This window comes from Pteropus alecto, unplaced genomic scaffold (assembly GCF_000325575.1).
Source record: "Pteropus alecto unplaced genomic scaffold, ASM32557v1 scaffold3, whole genome shotgun sequence".
Lineage (NCBI taxonomy): Eukaryota > Metazoa > Chordata > Mammalia > Chiroptera > Pteropodidae > Pteropus > Pteropus alecto.
In genome coordinates this window covers 40,992,655-41,012,889 of record NW_006442484.1, presented here as the reverse complement: position 1 = coordinate 41,012,889, position 20,235 = coordinate 40,992,655, and the positions used below count along the sequence as shown (strand labels likewise).

The window sequence follows — 20,235 nt, the reverse complement described above, 5'->3', positions numbered from 1 at the left end:
GAAATATATAATATATAATATGAAATATACCATGATATTGAAATATAGTTTATGAGTAAGTATTCAAATTAGTGATATAGATAGTAAGTGCTATGGGCATACAGAAAGAAAAATGCGGACTAAAGTAGTTGGGAAAAGTTACGAGAAACTGGATTTGAGACGTTTGATAAGGTTGGTGAAAAGGATAGTGTGGAGTAGTGTGAATAGAAAATTAGTTTATCCTGCTTTCTTCAGATTTCATGTTTTGGGCTTGTCTTCTAAATTATTCTAAAAGACATTTATATTTAAATACTTTACTGCACTACTTTAGATGCTTTTAAAATGGATTATCTTTGTAAATTTTCTGTTTATAATGTTATAGCAAGTACTTAGTATGTAAGATTTCTGTTAATATGTAGGTATGTTGACTTTGTGATTATATCTTACTGAATTTTTAAAAATTAGGATATTCTTTAGCTCTCTAGTACTGAATAATTTCACTGAATTATTGTATTATATAACCATTGTAACCTTATCTTATTTGAAAATCAGTTAAAATCTTTTGTCTATATTTTTTAAGAGACTTTAAAATTAGATTATACTGAGGCCTTAATTGCTTTGAAAAAATTATATTTTTTCTTTGAGAATATATGATCCCCAATTATGTGGGGAGAAAATTGAAATTACATATTTGAATTCAGTTTTTGTTCATATTATTTCTTTTCTACTTATCACCTAAGAACCATTATTTAAAGTATATTTTTAGAAATTAATCATCAGTTTTTCAACATCAAAATATTTTTTTTGCTTCTAGGCTTGAATCAACTATATTATTAATGTCAGAGGAGCTGACCAGCCAGCAAGCCCTGGCAGTGATGGGAGCAATGGAAGAAATGGAAAGCAGAAATTCGCGTCTGATTAAAAAGTAGTCCTTTCTGAAATTCATGGTGTTATGTTTAGTTGTCATTCATAAGTAGCTATGTTTTTGAGAAAAGTTATGATTTTTTTCTATAATATAGCTATTGGTTTTGAAGAATAAGGAATTAACACTTAAGGTATTATTTATTTCCTAAATTGTTTTTCAAAATAGAGATTCTAAAATTTTGTGTAGCATTTTTCATTTCATTTGCTCCTGTTATTCTCAAGCAGAGCATCATAATCTAGGAAAGTGGAGAGCATAGAGCAGGACCGTTTTCAAATGGATAATTTCTGCAAAACAGTTAACATGTTCATATACTGGAATTGTTTCATACCACTGTTGTTACCTTGAAATCTTACTACCATATATTGACTTTTTTTGTTAACTTGACATTTAAGGAGGAAAAAATACATGATTTGGATTATATATATGTGATTTTTTATTATATATTCCTTTAAAAAAGTATTTCTTCTGCTCTATTTCTTTCCTCCAGCTTACTGCCTCTTAGCATTTTCCATTGCCTTTATGTATCTCTATTCGAGGGCCAGTGGATTTAAAGAAGAAAATTAAATCAGTTTTGCTAATTGTTAGTAACTCTTGGTAAAGATTTTTTTTGGTGGGGAGGGTGTGGAATTTGATGGCTGTTCCATGAATTTTTTTTTTTTTTTTTATTTAGGAAGTAAAACTATATGCTTTTTTCTGAGCTCTTACTATTAGTAATTAAATATTATTTGATTCACACTTTGATGACTTTTACCTCATTCTAAGTGTTACATTTCTATTGCTACCTGAGACAGTTCTTTAAGAACAGAAAACCTTGTCTCATTCATTGTTGTTTCTCTAGCACAGAGCATGTCTGGCATGAAAGAGCTCCTCAGTAAAGGTTGAATGAATGAATGAATGAATGAATGAATGATTATAATATGTTTTATCATTCTTTTTAGAATTGCTTCAATTCTGCATAAACACTTAGATGACTATAAACCAGTAGAGTTATTGAAGATAACCAAAGCATTGATATTTTTACATTTCCAAAGTAAAGAGCTTTTTGTGAAACTCAAAGAATTACTGCATAGGTAAGATTAAAGTGGAAGTGTTTGTTTAATCTTTTATTTTGTAATCTAATCTTTTAATTTATAATCTAGTTTTATTTAATTATGTATAGAGTTGTTGGAACTTTTGGAAGCAGAGTTGAGTAGCTTATTATTAAAAATGTTAAGATACTATCTCTCTTTATGCTTAGTATATTTAGTATATTTTGAAATGGAAATGAGGCCAGTTAGGGTGATACATTCTCCTTTCCTTCAGGAATTGAATAACCACAAAAAGATGCTGAAGGAGGCAAAACTCCATTTGAGAGCACTAATATTTAGGGGCCGTCAGTTTGCTAACTTGCCTATTTTAAGGCATAATAAATTTTTTAATTTGTAATTTTAAAAATATATGAGGGTGATATTATTGAAAAAGTATTTTTATACAGAATTTTCTCTTTATAATTAAAAATTGCTTTTCAGTGGATATAGTATTCATATTTAAACTAAGGAGTTACTAAGTTTTTCATTGACTTTCATTACACTAAAATGGAGTTTTCCATTAAAATTTTTTATTTTAAACATTAGAATAATGATTTTAGTGAAATTAAAACCAGACTAATCTTCTTCCCTTCCATTTTTCTATACTAGTTTGATTTCTGAAAGACCAGGCATGGGACTCTCTGCCATAATCAAAAGATTAGCATATAATTGAAAATGATTTTTGTTTTGATAGTGATATCATTATGGTTAAGGATTTGAACTGAGGAATAAGTGGTGGCACTTTATCAGATAAGAATTTAGCATATTAGGTATGTTATAAGAAAATTCACATTCTTCTTGAAATAACTTTCTTATCGAGGTTATTATATGCAGGATTACTGTTTCTTTACCCTTCTTATATTTAGCATAGGCTTTCATATAGCTTCTAAATTAAGAATTTTGTATTCTAAATCAGATATCATAAACTGGCCCAGAGACATGATTTATTTGGCCTGCACAGTGTTTTTAAAGAAATTAAACTATGCAATACTGTTTGCATATAGGTTTGTTAACAGAAAAGTAAGACAGGAGTGGAAGTGTCAAAGGGGATTTCACTTTACCTATATTTTATTGCCTTTATAAAAAGACTTGAAGCAAATATGACAATGATGGATTTTAGTAATTCTCAGTAGCAAGAGTCTTTATATATCTCTGTGGTTTAAAATTTTATTAAGGAATTAGTTGGGAGATGTTATATAAGCATAGATGCTTATGCTTCAGAATTATTCACTTTTTCCAGATTGTATGAAAGAGCACAATATAATTAAATTAGTTCACATAATTGTTAATACAAATAGCTCCTGAAACCATTTGAGGAACCCAGGGAGTTCATATACTGGAATAACATTTTTTTTTTTTAAACGTATTGAAATACCATCCACATAAAATATACATATCCCCTCCTCATTACCCTGCTCCCTCCACTTGCCCCAGGTTAACTACTGTCCCTACTTTAACTGCATGGAGTAGTTTTGCCTGTTTTGACTGGCTTCTTTTGCTCAATATTATGTTTTGAGATTTACCTCTGTTTTTGCTGTATTGTATTCTCATAAGAATATAACGGATTTCTTTTTTATCCATTCTATTGTTGATGGATATTTGATTTATTTCGTTTTTGGCTGTTATAAATAGTTCTGTTAGGAATATCCTTGTACATATTTTTAATGAACATATGTATGCATTACTGTGGATATTTACCAAGGAGTATGATTGATGGTTCACAGGTTATACATATGTTTATCTTCAGCAAATCCTGCTAAACAGTTTACTGAAGTGGCTAGACCAGTTATATTCCCACTAGCAGAATGTGAGCATTCCTGTTGCTCCACATTCTCACCAACACTTGGTATTTTTTTATTTTCTAATTTTAGCCATGCTGGTGGATATATGGTGACATTGTAAATAAACATACATGCATATGTAAATTTTGGAATTTGAGGAAGAATTACAAGGAAAAACATCAATTGGAGGTTGGAGGGATTTTTGTCTATTGGGAGTTTATTTTTAGACAGTTATCACAAGATTAGCAAATATTGAAAGTTCTATCCCTTGAGTCACTTCTGTAAACAGATACAGCTTTTGGGGGCTTTCTTTTCTTTATATAAACAGTGTATTCATTTTTTTGTGGTTATAAGAATAAAATATTCATTTAATACTTATTGAGTACTTAATTTGTAGCAGGTACTGGGCCAATATTATGTAAAAGTCACAAAAAAGATCTTTTCGTGGTTCATAAGTGTGATAATTGGGTATTCATGTTATTGTTGAGATGTGCCTCCCTCAAACCTTGTTAGGATGTTGGCATGTTAACTGTTCAATGTGAAAAAAATTCATTTTGAAAACAAAAAAGTATAAAGAAGAAAATAAAAATTATTCATAGACCCATTCAACTGCTGTCAACAATTTGGTTTATTTCTTTGTGGTATATACTTACTTACATATGTATGTATACGTATTTTTTTTCCTTTCATAGTGAGACTCCTGAACATGCAGTTTTGTATTCTTTTTTTATTTCTTCTACTTAACCTTATCAGCATTTCTCCACATCTTTTAAAAGTATTTGTAAATGTTTTTAAAGACTGTGTATTATCCATCATATGACTGTACTATCATTCACTTAACTATTCCCCTTCATTGGCTATTATATTGTTTTCAAATTTTAAACATATTAATAATGTGGTGAATAATGTAACACACATCTTTGCCTGCATTTTAGATTATTTTCTTAGACTTGTTTCCCTGACAGGGATTCATCATGTCAAAGGATAAAATTACTTTTAAAGTTCTTGAGCCATAATGCTAAATTACTTTTCAGAAAGGTTATACCAACTTTTAAAGTTTACTAACAGTGAATGGGAATACCTGTATTAATGTACCTTTCTAGTGTTGAATATTATGATTATTTCAATATGCTAATTTAATATTTTAAAAAGCTACTTAATTTTGTTTTAATTTAGATTTGATTATGGGTTTTTTGTGTTTTTTTAAGGTTGGGCTTCTCATATAGCAGAAGTAAGATGGGAACCAATATAATTGAGTGATCACCGTATGCCAGGGCCTGTACTAGGACATACTATCTCCCGACAGGTCATATCAGAATTTCAGCCCGAATTCTGTCTCTAGCAACAGCAGTGGAAAGAAACATTCTTCTGACACTGACATTTTGTTTGTCAGGGACTATGAATTTATTTTTGCATGAAAATATTTGAGATGTGCTTTAGAATATTTTAAGGCTTCCCTTAGTAATTCTTTATAGGCCTGTCATCTTTGAATTAGTTAACCCTTAAAATAAATCAACTTTAAGCATACCATACCTAGTATAATAATAATTACATATTCATATTTTAATATTTACATATAATTTGTCTTTCATTGCTGATGCATTAATTTTGTTCTTTTCACTCCCCCCATCCCCCCTGCTTCTTTTATAGTTATTTGAAAATTAGTGTCAAACCTAGTGAGATTTCCAGCCTGGTGTGCGCTATTTCCATGCTTCCATCTCCTCACCTAGATGAAGTGGGGATATCTCGAATTGAAGCAGTTTTGCCACAGTGTGACCTAAATGACCTGAATGGTTTTGCCACATCTATTTTAAGATGGATTCAGTATGATTGCATGCATCTGGATAGTACTGGAAAACAGCTGAAACTGCTTCAAAAATTAGATCACTATGGTCATCAGAGTCTACAAAAATGCAACAATTTGAATCTGTTATGGGAAGAACTTAAGTCTTTAAAAGGAGACTGGTTTGCCCAGTCACTTCTTGAAGAAACGATTGCTACTTTACAACGTTTGGTGGATGAAATTAATTACATGAATGTTGCAGGAATTGCGTCTTTTATTTCCAGAACTAACTACCTCAGTACTTTGCTACTTGATAGGATAGCCTCAGTGGTCCTTCAGCAGATTGAAAAGGTGAAGTTGAAATGTCACACAACTTTATATAGTTGTCAACTTCTAAAAGCATTCATGTTTATCATATGTACTTTGAGAACTTGGTTGGACTTTGAAGTTTAAAAAATTAAACTCTAGTTTCTGGTTCACCAGTTTGTCGTGCTTCCCCTTAAAGCCTTTTTCTCTAGCATTGCAGATTTGGGCAGATTAGCAGTTATCTTTTGATTCATTGAAATATTGTTAAGATCAGTCAAAACTTATTGACTAGATAATTAATACAATACTGGCTGTATTAGCATAGTAGAGTATGAATGATTTTTATTTTCTTTTTATTGTTTATAATCCTACTTTTACTATTTAAAAACAACTACATTCAAAAATGTGAGAAGTGTTTAAACAGAAAATTATAAGGTATCCATTAACTTCACTACAGTTGACCCTTGAACAATGTGGTAGTTGTTACTAAATCCACATACAAATTTTGACTCCCCAGAAACTTAACTAATAATAGCCTACTGTTGACCAGAAGCCTTACTGATATCAGTCAAGTAACACATTTTGCATGTTATATGTATTATATACTGTGTTCTTAAAATAATCTAGAAAAAAGAAATTGTCATTAAGAGGATCCTAAGGAAAATACATTTACAGTATTTATTGAAAAAAATGCATTTAAGTGAACTTGTGGAGTTCAAATTCATTTTGTTCAAGGATCTACTGTATTCTTAAATTGTCATTGTGTTTTCTTACAAATTTATTTCTGGAACTTATAAAATGATGCTTTTTGAAGTGAGAAGATGCTCACTTACAAAATTTATTGTGTATATAAGGATAAGGCTTTTACTTAGACAGTATTTCTCAAATGAAAATAAAATTCTGTCTTATTTGCTTAGCATATTGCTTGTCATCAGTAAGTATTGGATGAATGAGTAAATAATTAAATTAAAAATTGAATGAATGAAAGAAAAATAAATTCCAATGGTTATAAACTCCCCTAATTATATTATATGATGAGTCTACAAAATGCACTATCACAGAAATCAGTGATACTATTTTCTGTTCATTTTAATGACTATTGCATTTTTAGAATAAGATTTTATACCTAACAAAATTAATTTGTAGATTATCTGATTTATTTTTTCTGCCTTAATACTTAGAGTTACTAGAAATTAGTGGTGAGATTAAGTAGATTATGGCAGGGGGGTGGAAAAATTAATAAACAGTGATACATTTATCATTTAACCATAGGCATTCTCATTTAACTATAGGCATGTTAGAAAAAAATTTCTACCTAAAATAATAATTAGGTTAAGATTTTGTTTTACTGAAGTTTGACTGTAACATTTTTGTTCTGTTTATGCAGATCCATCCTTTCTCAGTCCTTGCTATTATTCTTCCATTCAGCATCTTGAACTATGATCCACCTCAGAGGAATGAATTTTTCGGAACTTGTATCCAACACCTTAATTCTTACTTAAGTAAGTGTATTGTTTGGTACTATGTTGAATAAGTAGGTGAGAGGATATTGTAGATATTCCTCATTTAAAGGGTAATCATAAAAGCTGTGGATTGTGTACCTTAAAAAATGTGTATCCTTTTTGAAACTTTATTATGAAAAATGTCAAACTTACAGATAAAATTGAATCAACAAGGAACACCTATATACTCATTAGGTAGATTCGATAATCGTTTCATTTTATCCCATTTGCTATACTGTTTGTCTTTCTTGCTCTATTTTTTTCTGTGTCATTTCAAAGTAAGTTGTAGGCATTGGAAGTGACCCTTCACTTCTAATTACTCAGGCATACACCTTCCTAAGAACAATCAGCTTCTCCTGTATCACCACAATTCTGTTATTCCACCTAAGAAAAGTAACAGTCTCTTAATATATAAAACACAGTTTATGTGTAAATCTCCTTTGTCAGTCCCTAAATACCATTTAGAGTGGTTATTTTGGACCCAGGATCCAATCAGTTTCACTCATTGTGTTTGGTTGTTATTTCTTTGGTCTCTTATAGTCTAGAATATTCTCTGGGTTTTTTGTTTTGTTTTGGTCTGTGTTTTTTGCTTGATTTTGACTTTGGGGAAAGGTTTTTGTTTTTTTTCCCTAAGTTTTTGCTGCCATAGCTTTCAAATATACAGAATAATTGAAAGAACAATATAGCAAACATCTGTGTACTGGATACTCACAATTTAGCTTTTGAATAATTATTAACATTTTGCCACAATTGCTGTGTGTGTGTGTGTGTGTGTGTGTGTGAGATGAACTATTAGAAATGCCAGGCCTAAATACTTGAGGTTATAAGGATATTCAGTATCACACTTAAGAAATGAACAAGTACCATCTACTACCATAATCAAATTTTCCCAAATCTCACCAAATTGTCCTTTGTCATTTTTTTTTTAAGCAACCAACATTGAATTCTTATGTCACTTTTCCCTATCTTTTTTTTTAATCTTGGTATTTTTTTTTAATAAAAGAGATTGGCCATTTACTATTGATTATGCACATTTTGAATTTGTCTGATTGCTTTTTGTTAAAACCTTGCTTCTCCATCTCCAGTATTTCTAATAAACTAGAAGTTAGTAATAGATGCTTGGTTAGATTCACATTAAACATTTTTAGCAAAAATGCCTTCAATGTGGTGCTGTGTACCGAATATTTGTAACATTTCTGGAAATATAATATCTAATTGTTTATCAATTTTAATAGTTATGCTGGTGTGAGAATAGTATAAATACAGTAATTATATCAATATCATGCTCATAGACTTGCTACATTTTTGTGAGACCTATAAACCAGATAGTGTCTAATCATGTCTGATACTACTGTGTCTGCTAATAGGTAAAGTGGGACTATGATGTATTTATATGTGAATGAATGGATGCCTGTGTGGCATTCATATATACCCTTTTTTTAGTATCATAGCTATATGTAGAAAGATGAGACTTGTATCTGAGACTTAGAGTGTGCTCTCCTGGGTGTTCTGTCATCTTTCAAAAATCAGAAGGAAATGAAAGCACATCTCTTCCCATATTCTCTAAATATAGGCTTAGATATTACAATTTTTTTTTTAAATTAAAGGTATAAGAAAAGAAAGGTTGAGAAGTACAGCTTTGCTTTTTTGAAGACTTACAGAGAAAGTTTGGAAAATTATTGGAGACCTTTATAAGTACAATTTTACATAACTAATGAAGTAATTTTCTTAATTTTGAATACGAGTTTCAATGGGTCAGTTTTGCTGGTGGAGATCGTCACAACCTTGTTTATTACTGGATCTTGCTTTATTAAATAAACTCAGCAAAATATCCAAAAGAAAATATTTAATATCTATTTTATACTTTGTACGAATATTGCTATAATAGAGCATTTTAGATAACACCTTCCCTCTCATCAGACATGTCTCTTGGATGAGGCAAATCAGCTAAATTACCTCAAGCCTTATACACTGGGATATATACCACGCTGCTGGGTGATAGGTAAGGGAGGAGGTGCTAAGTGAGATCTGAGCTTCATATATGTCTGCACTCAACCATGAGAGCTGAGATTCCTACAGAACAGCACAGTATAGTAGGTCCAGGCTCCGAGCTAGACCCTCCAGGTAAATCTCAGCCTCTACTTGCTGCTAACCATGTGACTTTGGGCAAGTCATTTAACTTCTCTATAACGTAGTACATTCATTTACAAAGCGGAGATAGTAATTATTTCTACTGTATACTGAAGTGAGATTTAAATTTGTGAAGTGCTTATAGTAATATCTAATACATTCTGAGCACTATTATTACCATCAATACATAGAGACTGGGATTACTTCTTTTTATATTCTCTGTTGACGTTTAGTTTTGAGTTCTTTTCAAAGCAATTTAAAAACTTTATGGAAAAATAATAAACATTCGCACATCCTTAGCATATAGTATGAATTTACACAGATTGAATCACCTAAGGAATCAGTACATGGATCAAGAAACAGAATATTACCATAGTACCCTTCTCCCCTCTCCCCATTTCCTACTCTACCCCTACGCAGAGGTAACCACTTCACCACTATGGTGACAGTGTTGTAACAATATAAATTAGTTTTGTGAAGGCTGTGTTTATCATTTTTTAAAAACCTGGTTTTACTTGAACAAAGTGTTGCTTATGTACATGTGAGGTAACTGTGCATTATAATTTTTAAAAATCTTAATTTTGTTTTAGCTTTGTTAGATCCTCTCATGTTAGTGTTTCTTGGTTTCTCTTTGGCCACACTTGAATATTTTCCAGAGGATCTGCTAAAGACAATTTTTAACATCAAATTCTTAGACAGATTGGATTCTCAACTTGAACGTATGTATCTACATTTTATTATCATTTGTACTTTATATCCAAGTTTCAGTTCTACCTATACTGACGCATTTAAATGTTAATTTTTTTTGTTTATAAAAGTATTTTCTGCTTGTTGTAGAAAATTTGGAAAACACAAAAAACTATAAAATAAAAAGTTAAAGATTACTCATAATCTTACCAACAAGGGAAACTACTGCTTTTAATGTTTTTGAAAGTTTCTTTTCTCTCCTTTTATATGTATGTTTATATGCCTATATGTATTTTAAAACAAAATTTGGATTATGTATGTATTTACTTCGGATGTTGCCTTTTGTCATTGAACTGTATTTTGAACAATTTTCCATGCCATTAAATATTTTTGATGTCATGATTTTTTTAATATTTATGTAATCCGCCATTATATGAATGTAATAACATATATTTGTTATCTTGTAGGTTGTTTTCAGTTCTTTATTTTTATTAATAATGATTGTTATATGTCAATCATTGACCTCATTTTTGTTTCCTGAGGATAGATTCCTAAACGTGGGATATTAAGTCAATGAAAATTCTTTGGCAGTATTTTTTAAAATGTAGTTTTAACATTCATAATTAGTGGAAACAACACAGGAGTTGATCCTAATTGTGCCACTGAATATAATAACTTAAAAATATAAAGCACATGTGTGCAACTGAAATGATATTATGAGATTAAAAGTATCAACCAATAATTGGGATAAATGAATGTGAAAAAATGGATTGTTTTTGTTAGGTTCAAGCTATCGAAATCCATTAATTTTTTTTTTTTAATTTCAGTTTTATGTTCATCTCTGAATAGAAGGGTCCAATTTCGTCTTATGGAATTAAATAGAGCAGTCTGCTTGGAATGCCCTGAGTATCAGATTCCATGGTTCCACGACCGCTTCTGTCAACATTATAATAAAGGTTTGAGTTTTCTTTGGGTCAGAAAGTAAAGTTTAATCCTAAAGTAAATTATTAAGTAGTACATTGTTATCATTGTTAAACCTTAACCATGACAACAGAGTTGTTAAGAGTGCCATGACCTATTTAATGGAACCGTTTTGTAGGCGAGATTTGTATTAAAAGAATTTCCTAATATTTAGGACACTAAACCTTTTGGTAGAGAGCAAAGAACTTGTGTTATACTGAACTTAGTGTCATTGAATATGGTATTACACTGAAGCTCTTGTTGGAAATGTTAATTTTCACTTTTTAGTTTATAGAACTGGAGGATGTTTATTCAAAAACTGATTGCCTTATTTCAAGTGAGCTAATTATTTTTATTTTCATAAAGATATTGGCAGCATGAATGGAGCACAACAACAGATTTCTAAAATGTTAGCAGAGATATTAGGAGGGATCAATTGCGTAAAAGCCTCGGTTCTTACACCTTATTACCACATGATAGGTAAGTCTTTAATTGTCTCATTAACCAGAATCTTAAAAGGAAGTTTTAAAATTTTTTTTTCACATTATCTTGAAAATAATAGAAAGAACAGTGCAATGAATCCTCGAGTTTCCATGGTCCAGTTTTGATAACCATCAACATTTTGCTATTCTTCAAAAAAATTTTTTAAGGTCCGTGTTTCACCAATTTTAAGTACATAAAACAGAGATTGAGATTCATTGGACATTTCTGGATCTTCCAAAGATTCTATCTCTCTTTCTCAGTGCCCTAAAGTTAGGGGAATGATTTATGTCAGTTTCATTATTTTAAGTTCATCTGAGAAACTAACTTGGATTATCCTGGATGAGGATTTCCATAGGTAGATGCTCAACTCTAATCAGATTAAATGTTGTTTCTCAGTGATATAGTTAGAGAAGGCATTTTGATTTAGTTGTGAATAATAAAGCTGGTAGGCTAGGTGATATGTTGGATGGCAATATAAGATTTTTTAAAATTTCTACATTCAAGTGGTAGACTTAAATGAAAAGAAATTTTAAGAGGATTAACAAATTTTCTAAGTTAGGTTTAGAAAACATCTGTATACATACAGGCTATTTTAGAAGGTTATAAGCTTGATTACAAACTAATATAAATGGTTGTCAAAAATAAAATATTCTTTTAAACTATATTATTAATAATAACAAGAAAGTTGGTAGTCTTACTACGTTCTGTTCTTTGGACACAGTATTCTTTTTTTCAAATGTTGCATTTTATGAGAGACAGTGACAAATAAGGCCTAGAAACAAAGGATCTAGAAATCATGTCTTAGAACTAGAGAAGACTGAGACTGCACGTGTTTCAATCCTCGAGTAAGGTCCTAAATCTCTGAACCTTATTAGTGTTTTTATCTGTAAAATGGGGATAATAATTCCCGCTTAATAGGATTAATCCATATATTGAATGAAAGCATTTAGTACTACTCTTGGAACATAGTAAGTGCTCAGTAAATTTTATGAAAAAAAAACTAGGCTGTTTAGTCTAAAAATGAGAAGTCTTATGGAGAGCATAACTTAAAATATTGGAAGGATTATTATGTGAAAGAAGAATTGGGTATCTTTTATCTCAAGGATAAAAAATGGTAAAAATTAAAAGAGGATTTAAACTCAGTATATGGAGTATTGTATGAGAGACTTGTTGAAATATGAAAATGGGCTGCTTTGTGAAAAAGTAATATTCAAGCAGAGGATAGATGATCAAATGATGGTGTGTGTGTATGTGTGTGATTTCTGTACTTGGCCGGAGGCTGAACCTGACAGGCATTGATACTCTCATCTTTCACTGCAGAAAACTCTCAGTTGTTGGCTTACATTATTCAGTATTAGGTTTGGTTATGACTGACGAAAGTCCACAAATAACAGAAACTTAACAAAATTTATTTCCTCCTTCCATACACATAGGATGTCCAGGGCTGGATGCCAGCTCCACAAACATCAAATATCCAGGATCCTTCTATTTTGTTATAATCTACCATCCTTAACACGTAGTTTCCACTTCATGGTCCAAAATGGCTGTTCCAGTGTTAGTCCAAGCAGGAGGAGGAGGGAAGGAAAGAGAAGGGTGTCCCTTAAGTGCAGTCCCATGAAGCTATTCATACCATTTTTAAATTATACCCCATGGCCACACTTGCTTTCAAGTGAGTTTAGAAAAGATGGTTTTTATTCTGGGTGGCCATGTACCCAGCTGAACTTTAGGGACTCTGTTATTAAAAATGAAAGTAAGAATTGGGTATTGGGCAACAACTTGCAGTCTCTGCCAGAGGATTGTGTTAAAAAGATATTGTCAGGGTTGTGTTAAAAGTTAATGCTCACACACACACACACACACACACACACACAAAAGTTAATGCTCACAGAAGGAAACACACTAAAATATGAATATGAAAATGATCTATAATCCCATCTCATATAATTTGAAATTATTGAGCACTAACTCTGTGACAGGCACTATGGGTGGCTTGCATTTTATTCTTTTTAACATTTCTTTCAAACTAGAATACACATCCATTGTAAAATACTTGGAAAATACGTAAAAGTGTAAAGAAGAAAAAAATCATTTATAACCTGTCCCAAAGTCACATAGATAGATAGTGCTGAAACTAAGATGATTATAGCCCAAGCCCATTGTAGTTCCAATTCTTACTTATACATCCTGTTGTCGAGGTTTATTTTTTATGTAAAAATGTATATAAATCATTAAAATAAGATTTAATAGGTAATACTTGTATATAAGGATGTGGTATAATTAAGATAACATGTAGTATGGTTAAGAACTATGACTTGGAAGCATTGATTTTAAGGTATTAAAAGAAAACTCACAAAACAATTCACTTGATACATGCTTATCATCGAAAAACTAACTAGGAAGGATAGATAACAAAAAAGAAAAATTACCCATGATACAACCACTGTTTACTTTTGGTGTCTTGTTTTTCGATTTCTGACTTTTTCTTAAACCAAAAATGGCTTATTCTGTAGTTTCTAACTTTCTTTAATACTGAGTATATTTTTCTATGCCAACAGTTATATTTATAACACTTTTGTTAATGACTATATAATATTTCATTGAATGAATGTGCTGTGGTTTATTTAATCAGTTCTTAAGGGTTTTTTGCTGGTATGTACATTTGTCCAACAGTGCTGCAATTTCATATAACAACAATAGTAATTGATACACTTATATATTGCTTATTATGTTAGATACTGTCTTAAGTATTTTGTATATAATGAACTTGTTTATTATGTCCCTACAAAGAATGTAAAGGAATGTATTCTATTTTACAGATAAGGCCCAGAGAGAGAGATTATTTTTTGCTGAAGGTTATATAGCTGGCAAATGGCATAGCCAGGATTAGACCTCATCATTCTAGCTCCAGAATTGATTCTCTTAATGAGATAACTATACTTCATGTTCGATAATTAACTTGAAGGTGTTTCAATGCCCCAGTTTCTCTTATGTGTAAAAAGTAGATAGTTAAACCTACCCTTTCCTCCATTCATTGTTTCTTTTCTTTCTTTTTTTCTTGGTTTAAATACTTTTATTATTGTTTATATTATGGAAAAATTTCAAACACATACAAAAGTGAGGAGAATAGTATCAACATCTAGCATCAACACCTATCAACACCCACTCACCAGAGTCCTAGCTGATTCTTTTCAAGCAAGTCATAGATAATATATCATTTCAATATAGCTAAAAGATAAGGATGGCCTTTTAAAAACATAACCACAGAACCATCATCACCCTTAAAACCATTCACAATAATTTCTTAATGTCACATAGCTTAACAATGCTCAAATATCTCAATTTTCTTTTATATGTTATACAGTTTGTTAAAAGTGAGATCCAAACATTGCATTTGGTTATTCGTCTTTAAAAATTCTACCTTTCTCTGTTTTCTTCTTACAGTTTATTGAAAAAATTTTTTTTACATTCTGGACTTTTGCAAATGCATGGTGTCATTTAATGTGCTCCTGCACCTCATTTTCTTATAAACCAGTAGTTATATCTAGAGATTTGATTAGATTCAGGGTAGATTTTTTTTTTAGCCAGACTATTTTATAGGTGATGTGTACTTCTTATTACATCATGTCAGAAGACACATAATGCTGATGGTCTTACTTTTATTAAGATCCATCAATGGGTTTGTATGTTGTCAGCTCTCTCATCAGCATTTCACTTACTGATTTTAGCAGCCAGTTAATCATTGCCTAAATCCATCATTCATTAGGGAAGCAGAGTAGAGATATTCAGCATCTTTCATTCCTTATGACTTTATTAGCTGGAATTTGTCCTAAAAGAACTTTCTCATATCAAAATTAACTCTTATGCACTCTTCCTATAGGAAAGATAGGATACAGGCTTGAACCTTTGTCTTACTTGTTATCCGATGAGTTGGTTTAGCTCCCTCCAAATGTAACCAAAATAATTAAGGGGATAAAAATAAAACTCTTTGATGTGATTTGGCCTTAATATAGCCTCATGTTAAATACAGCTTAATAATACTTGCTGGTTGATTTGTATTGATTGATTTTCAAGTGCCATTGGACCAGGTCTTATCAAATAAGTTTTACCCATGATACAGGTACATCATTCTGTGTGTGCGTGTGTGTGTGTGTGTGTGTGTGTGTATGTGTGTGTGTATTTAAAATATATCTTAAACTTTTACCTGTAAGAATTTACCTAATTCATACTGTTGATTCCTGTACTTCCTTATAGATTTTGAGTGCATCTTGGATAAAAGAAAAAAACCTCTTCCTTATGGAAGCCATAATATAACTTTGGGAAAACTGCCAGAAATGCACTGGGAATCAAATACCCAAATAGTCGGATCAAGGCTGCCACCAGGAGCTGAAAGGTAACTTATTTCTCAGTTTCAGATTTTGTTATCTAAATGTTAGTATTGGCATAATTTAATGATCTCATTTATCAAGGATTTATGGAGTAGTGGAATATGCTTCTCAGCTGTCTCACACATTCTACCCCATGTACCTTTGCTTTTCCTGTGTCTTCTGCCTTAATGTCCATCCTTGCATTGTGTAAAGCCTAGCATCTCTCTTACTTAAAGTGCTCACTTTCTAGTTGACCTCAGCAGAAGCAAATAATACCTTCTTTGGAGCTTCTCTACCTCTACTTTTCTGATAGCATATAGCCATTTCTTACACTGCATTACAGTTACCTACTATTTATCATATGTTCTCTATTAGAATATAAGCTATGCTGATTTATCTTTGTATTCCTTACAGCACCTTCTTTACAAAGAAACAAATGGATGAAATGATGGAGATATTTAGTATATTCAGTATAAATTCTAATGAATAGACTTCATTGTCATTAATTATTTATGTAGAAAAATAACTAGGTGTACTCATTTATATTCATTTTGCTTTTGTTTATAAAGATGCAGCCTTGCTTCTGAAAAGCTTATAATAACTGTTTCTCATTGCAGAAGTAAACTGATTTCAGAAGTAAACATTTATTTTTATTTTATGTAGAATTGCTTTGGAATTTTTGGATTTAAGAGCTTTTTGTACAAACATCCCTCACTTAAAAGGAAAATCTGCTATGAAAAAACGACATTTGGAAATTTTGGGTTATCGTGTAATTCAGGTATGCAACACTCATGTAGATCAGCCTCTAAAAAACCTAGACACCCTTGCCTGTACATGTGTTTTCTTTTAATGTTAAAGTTTGAGAATAACCTCTTTTTAATATTTAAAAAAAGTTATATTAAAATATCTCTGAAACAAAACATCCATTTTGGGGGAAAGAATAGTAAATATAAATCATCTCATCTCTAGAAGATGTGTTGATTTGTACCTTTATCTTACAAGATGGATAGAGTTATAAGAGAAAACATCTAGTGGGTGAATGTAGGAAAGGTACATAGGAAGAAATGTCCATTGTAGGTATAGGCACAGGACAAAAGGAGCTGTGAGGTAAAAATAAGGTCTTCTGGGCTTTGTCAGGAAGAAAGACTCACTTGGCTTCTAAAAAGGGTTCAAAGACTATGCTGACATAAACTAATTTCATAGGGTTTCTACAGCTCTGCTCAGTAGTGCTTAGAAGTCTTCCTGATGTTTTTTTGTTGTTGCTTTAACACTTCCATCCAAACTACACTGCTTGTTTTATAGATCCCTCATTTTGAATGGAACTCGATGGCACTGTCGACAAAGGATGCTCGGATGGACTACCTGAGAGAACGTATATTTGGAGAAGGCAAATCATGATTGTAGTTTTTATTTAAAATTAATTATCATGGTGTGTCACCTATGAATTTGTTTTAATTAAGTGGCCCAACTGAGGTAAAAAATAATAGTATAGAATTGACTAATTTTAAGGTCAATCGAATCCTTATTAAAATAAGCAGACATTTTACAATGGAATACTTTCTGTACTATCTGGTTGGGAAATTATTTAAAATTCTTAGTATAAAAGACGTGTAGCTTTTAAGAAATTTAAATAGTTTACAATTCATCTTTGAGTATATACTATGTTCCAGGAACTATTTTAGATGCAGGGAATATAGCAGTGAATACAGTATATCTTCCACAGGTGAAGTCAAACAAAGTAAATGAATAAAATATACTTTAGATGATACTGAGTGTTATGGAGAAAAATTCAGAGGAGGGGATAGGAATATTGTGGGCGGGTGTAATTTTAAATAGGGTGATCTGAGACTTACTGAGGTTATCACTGAAGTACACTTTAAGGAGGTGGGGTTATCTGGGGGTAGAGAACTCCAGGCAGAAGGATGAGTAGCTGCCAAGATCCTGAGGTGGGAATATGCCTGGCATGTTTAAAAATAACAAGGAATCTACTGTGGTTAGAGCAGAACAAATACGAGGTGGGGTTGGAAGTATAATAGAAAAGGTAGATAACAGAAGCAGATATATACGATCAGATATATATGGCTATGCTGAGTAAAATGAGAGGCCATTGGAAAGTTTCTAGCAAAGAAATAAAGAACTCACATTGTTAACTGGATCACTTTGGCTACTCTGTTGAGGTGGAAAAAGACTGCAGTGGGGTAAGTATGTAAGTAGGGAAATCCATTAGAAGGTCATTGCACTAATCCAGACAAGAAATGGATGGTGGCTTGGAGAGAGTAATGGCAGTGGAGGTAATAAGTGGTCAGATTTTTTGATGTATTTTGAAAGCAGAGGCAACAGAATTTGCTCATTGATTGGATATGAGATATGAGAGAAAGAGGTTAAGGATAATTCTGTGTTTTTCTCCTGAGCAACTGAAATGATGTCATTGCTAGTGACTGAGATGGGGAAGTCCATGGAAAGAGGATGGCAGGCGGGAGTGGGAGTGAGTGATGATCATAAGTTTGGTTTTAGATATGTTGAGTTTGTGATGCCTTTTAAAATATCTAAGTGGAGATATCAAATAGGCACTTCAGTAAATGAGTTTGGAGGTCAGGAGAGAGATCTAGATATACACTTGGAAGTTGCTGGCAGTATTTGATGAACAAGGCTAGATGAAGACACAAAAATGTGATTAGACAAAAGTGAATGGAGAGTGCCAGGTGCTCCTACACGAAGAGGTCAGGAAGAAGAAGAGGGTCAAGAAGAAGCAAAGGAGACTGGGCAGGATTGCCAAGAGGTAGGAGGAAAAGTCAAAGGTAGTAATACTTCCTAGCAACCTAGTAGAACATTTCAAGGAAGAGGAATTGAGCAGTTATATCAGATGGTGCTGATAGGTCAGTAAGATGAGGACAGGGAAATGTCCATTAAATTTAGCAACATGAAAATCACTGGTTAACTGAAGAGTAGTTTTGGTGAAGTGGTGGGTCTGAAAGCCTGACTGATTCAAGTGAAAGTAAGAGGAGACAAGATTTTCTTATAAATGGAAGCAAAGAAACAGGGAGATAGCTGAGGGGGTAGTGGACCCATCTTGACCTTGTCTGATCTTACACATTTATTCAATAAAATAGTTGCTGAGGGCCCACTGTGTGATACACACACACACACACACACACACACACGCACGCACACGCACACACACACACACACACACACGTACATACATACATACAATCATACAATCCCTAGCCCTTCTTCTAAGAGGGATATATTTGTGCTCAGCTGGTGTTAGCTGGTGGGGCTGCAGGTAATTGGCCATCTGAAATTTGCTATCTTTGGACTCCATGACCCTCTAAATTCATTCTGTCCCAAAATAAGTTGGTAGCTACAGTGCCTTGAATTTTAAAAATAGCTTTAAAACGTGTGTCCTACATGTAATTTGCTCCATTGATATTTAGTTTAGGCTAAAAGTGTTTGTTTAAAATATCCAATTATTTTGCATGACTTGAGTTCTAATACTTAATGATTTTTTAAAATGTGAATTTAAAAGAGCCTTTTGTGAAAAATAATCAGAACAGTAAGCAAATGAAAGGTATTTTTCTTTTTGTAATTTTAAATTTAATTAATTAATTGATTAATTTATTTATTTTATGGTGACATTGGTTAACAAAATCCAATAAGAAAGGGTCTCTTCTTACCCAGTCTCCCTAATTCTGAATATCCTCATGACATTCATTTGTATTAGCTGGTATGCTAAATGCTAAGTGTTTATTTTGCATTTTTATGAATGTGTCCTATTTTCCAAGCTAGTGATTACCAGAACTAAACCCCTGAACAGATTAAAATATTTTACTATGCGGTTTTTAGAATAAAATGATTCGACTAATGAGGGTTATAAAATCTTTCCTTTGGATATAAATGAAAACCCAGATATTATATACTTGAGATACATAGACCTCTTCATTAAGTGACCCCAATGTGCCCTTCAGTTATTGTTACATGTAATCTCACTTCTCATGTACCACATCTTTTGCTCTCTCTTCTCTAAGCTGCCTGATTCAAATGGTTTTCTTTATATATATATGTGTGTGTGTATATATATATACACACACACACACACACACACACACACACACACTCAAGGCATTTTGAGTATGTGGGAAGAAAAATACCAAGAGATACATAGAAAACTAAGCAAATCTTTTTTAAAAAGGCATTATTAGCTCTAGGAAAAAATAAATTTGTAAGAAATATAATCATAGTATATTACTTGTGAACAACACCTATAT

The 20,235-nt window shown here is 31.9% G+C and overlaps 1 protein-coding gene and 1 non-coding gene across 12 annotated transcripts in view; both read left to right on the top strand.

Annotated features, from left to right (window-relative positions):
• Window positions 1-20,235, top strand: part of FASTKD1 (FAST kinase domains 1) — a 50,033-nt gene that overhangs the window by 15,929 nt on the left and 13,869 nt on the right. For 8 of the 11 annotated variants that reach the window (XM_025039497.1, XM_015596564.2, XM_015596569.2 and 5 more), the window contains 10 exons: window positions 794-904; window positions 1,843-1,974; window positions 5,403-5,886; window positions 7,229-7,343; window positions 10,064-10,192; window positions 10,988-11,116; window positions 11,487-11,600; window positions 15,855-15,993; window positions 16,631-16,745; window positions 17,270-17,354. In XM_025039497.1, coding sequence (XP_024895265.1) covers window positions 794-904; window positions 1,843-1,974; window positions 5,403-5,886; window positions 7,229-7,343; window positions 10,064-10,192; window positions 10,988-11,116; window positions 11,487-11,600; window positions 15,855-15,993; window positions 16,631-16,745; window positions 17,270-17,354 — 1,553 coding nt within the window. Of the gene's footprint in view, window positions 1-793; window positions 905-1,842; window positions 1,975-5,402; window positions 5,887-7,228; window positions 7,344-10,063; window positions 10,193-10,987; window positions 11,117-11,486; window positions 11,601-15,854; window positions 15,994-16,630; window positions 16,746-17,269; window positions 19,833-20,235 lie in introns of those variants that run through there. The other 3 variants (XM_025039499.1, XM_025039498.1, XM_025039500.1) reach the window with 3 other exon arrangements.
• Window positions 4,189-4,291, top strand: LOC112470447. The gene has a single exon (XR_003043014.1). It is a non-coding gene; the product is annotated as a small nucleolar RNA U13 (small nucleolar RNA).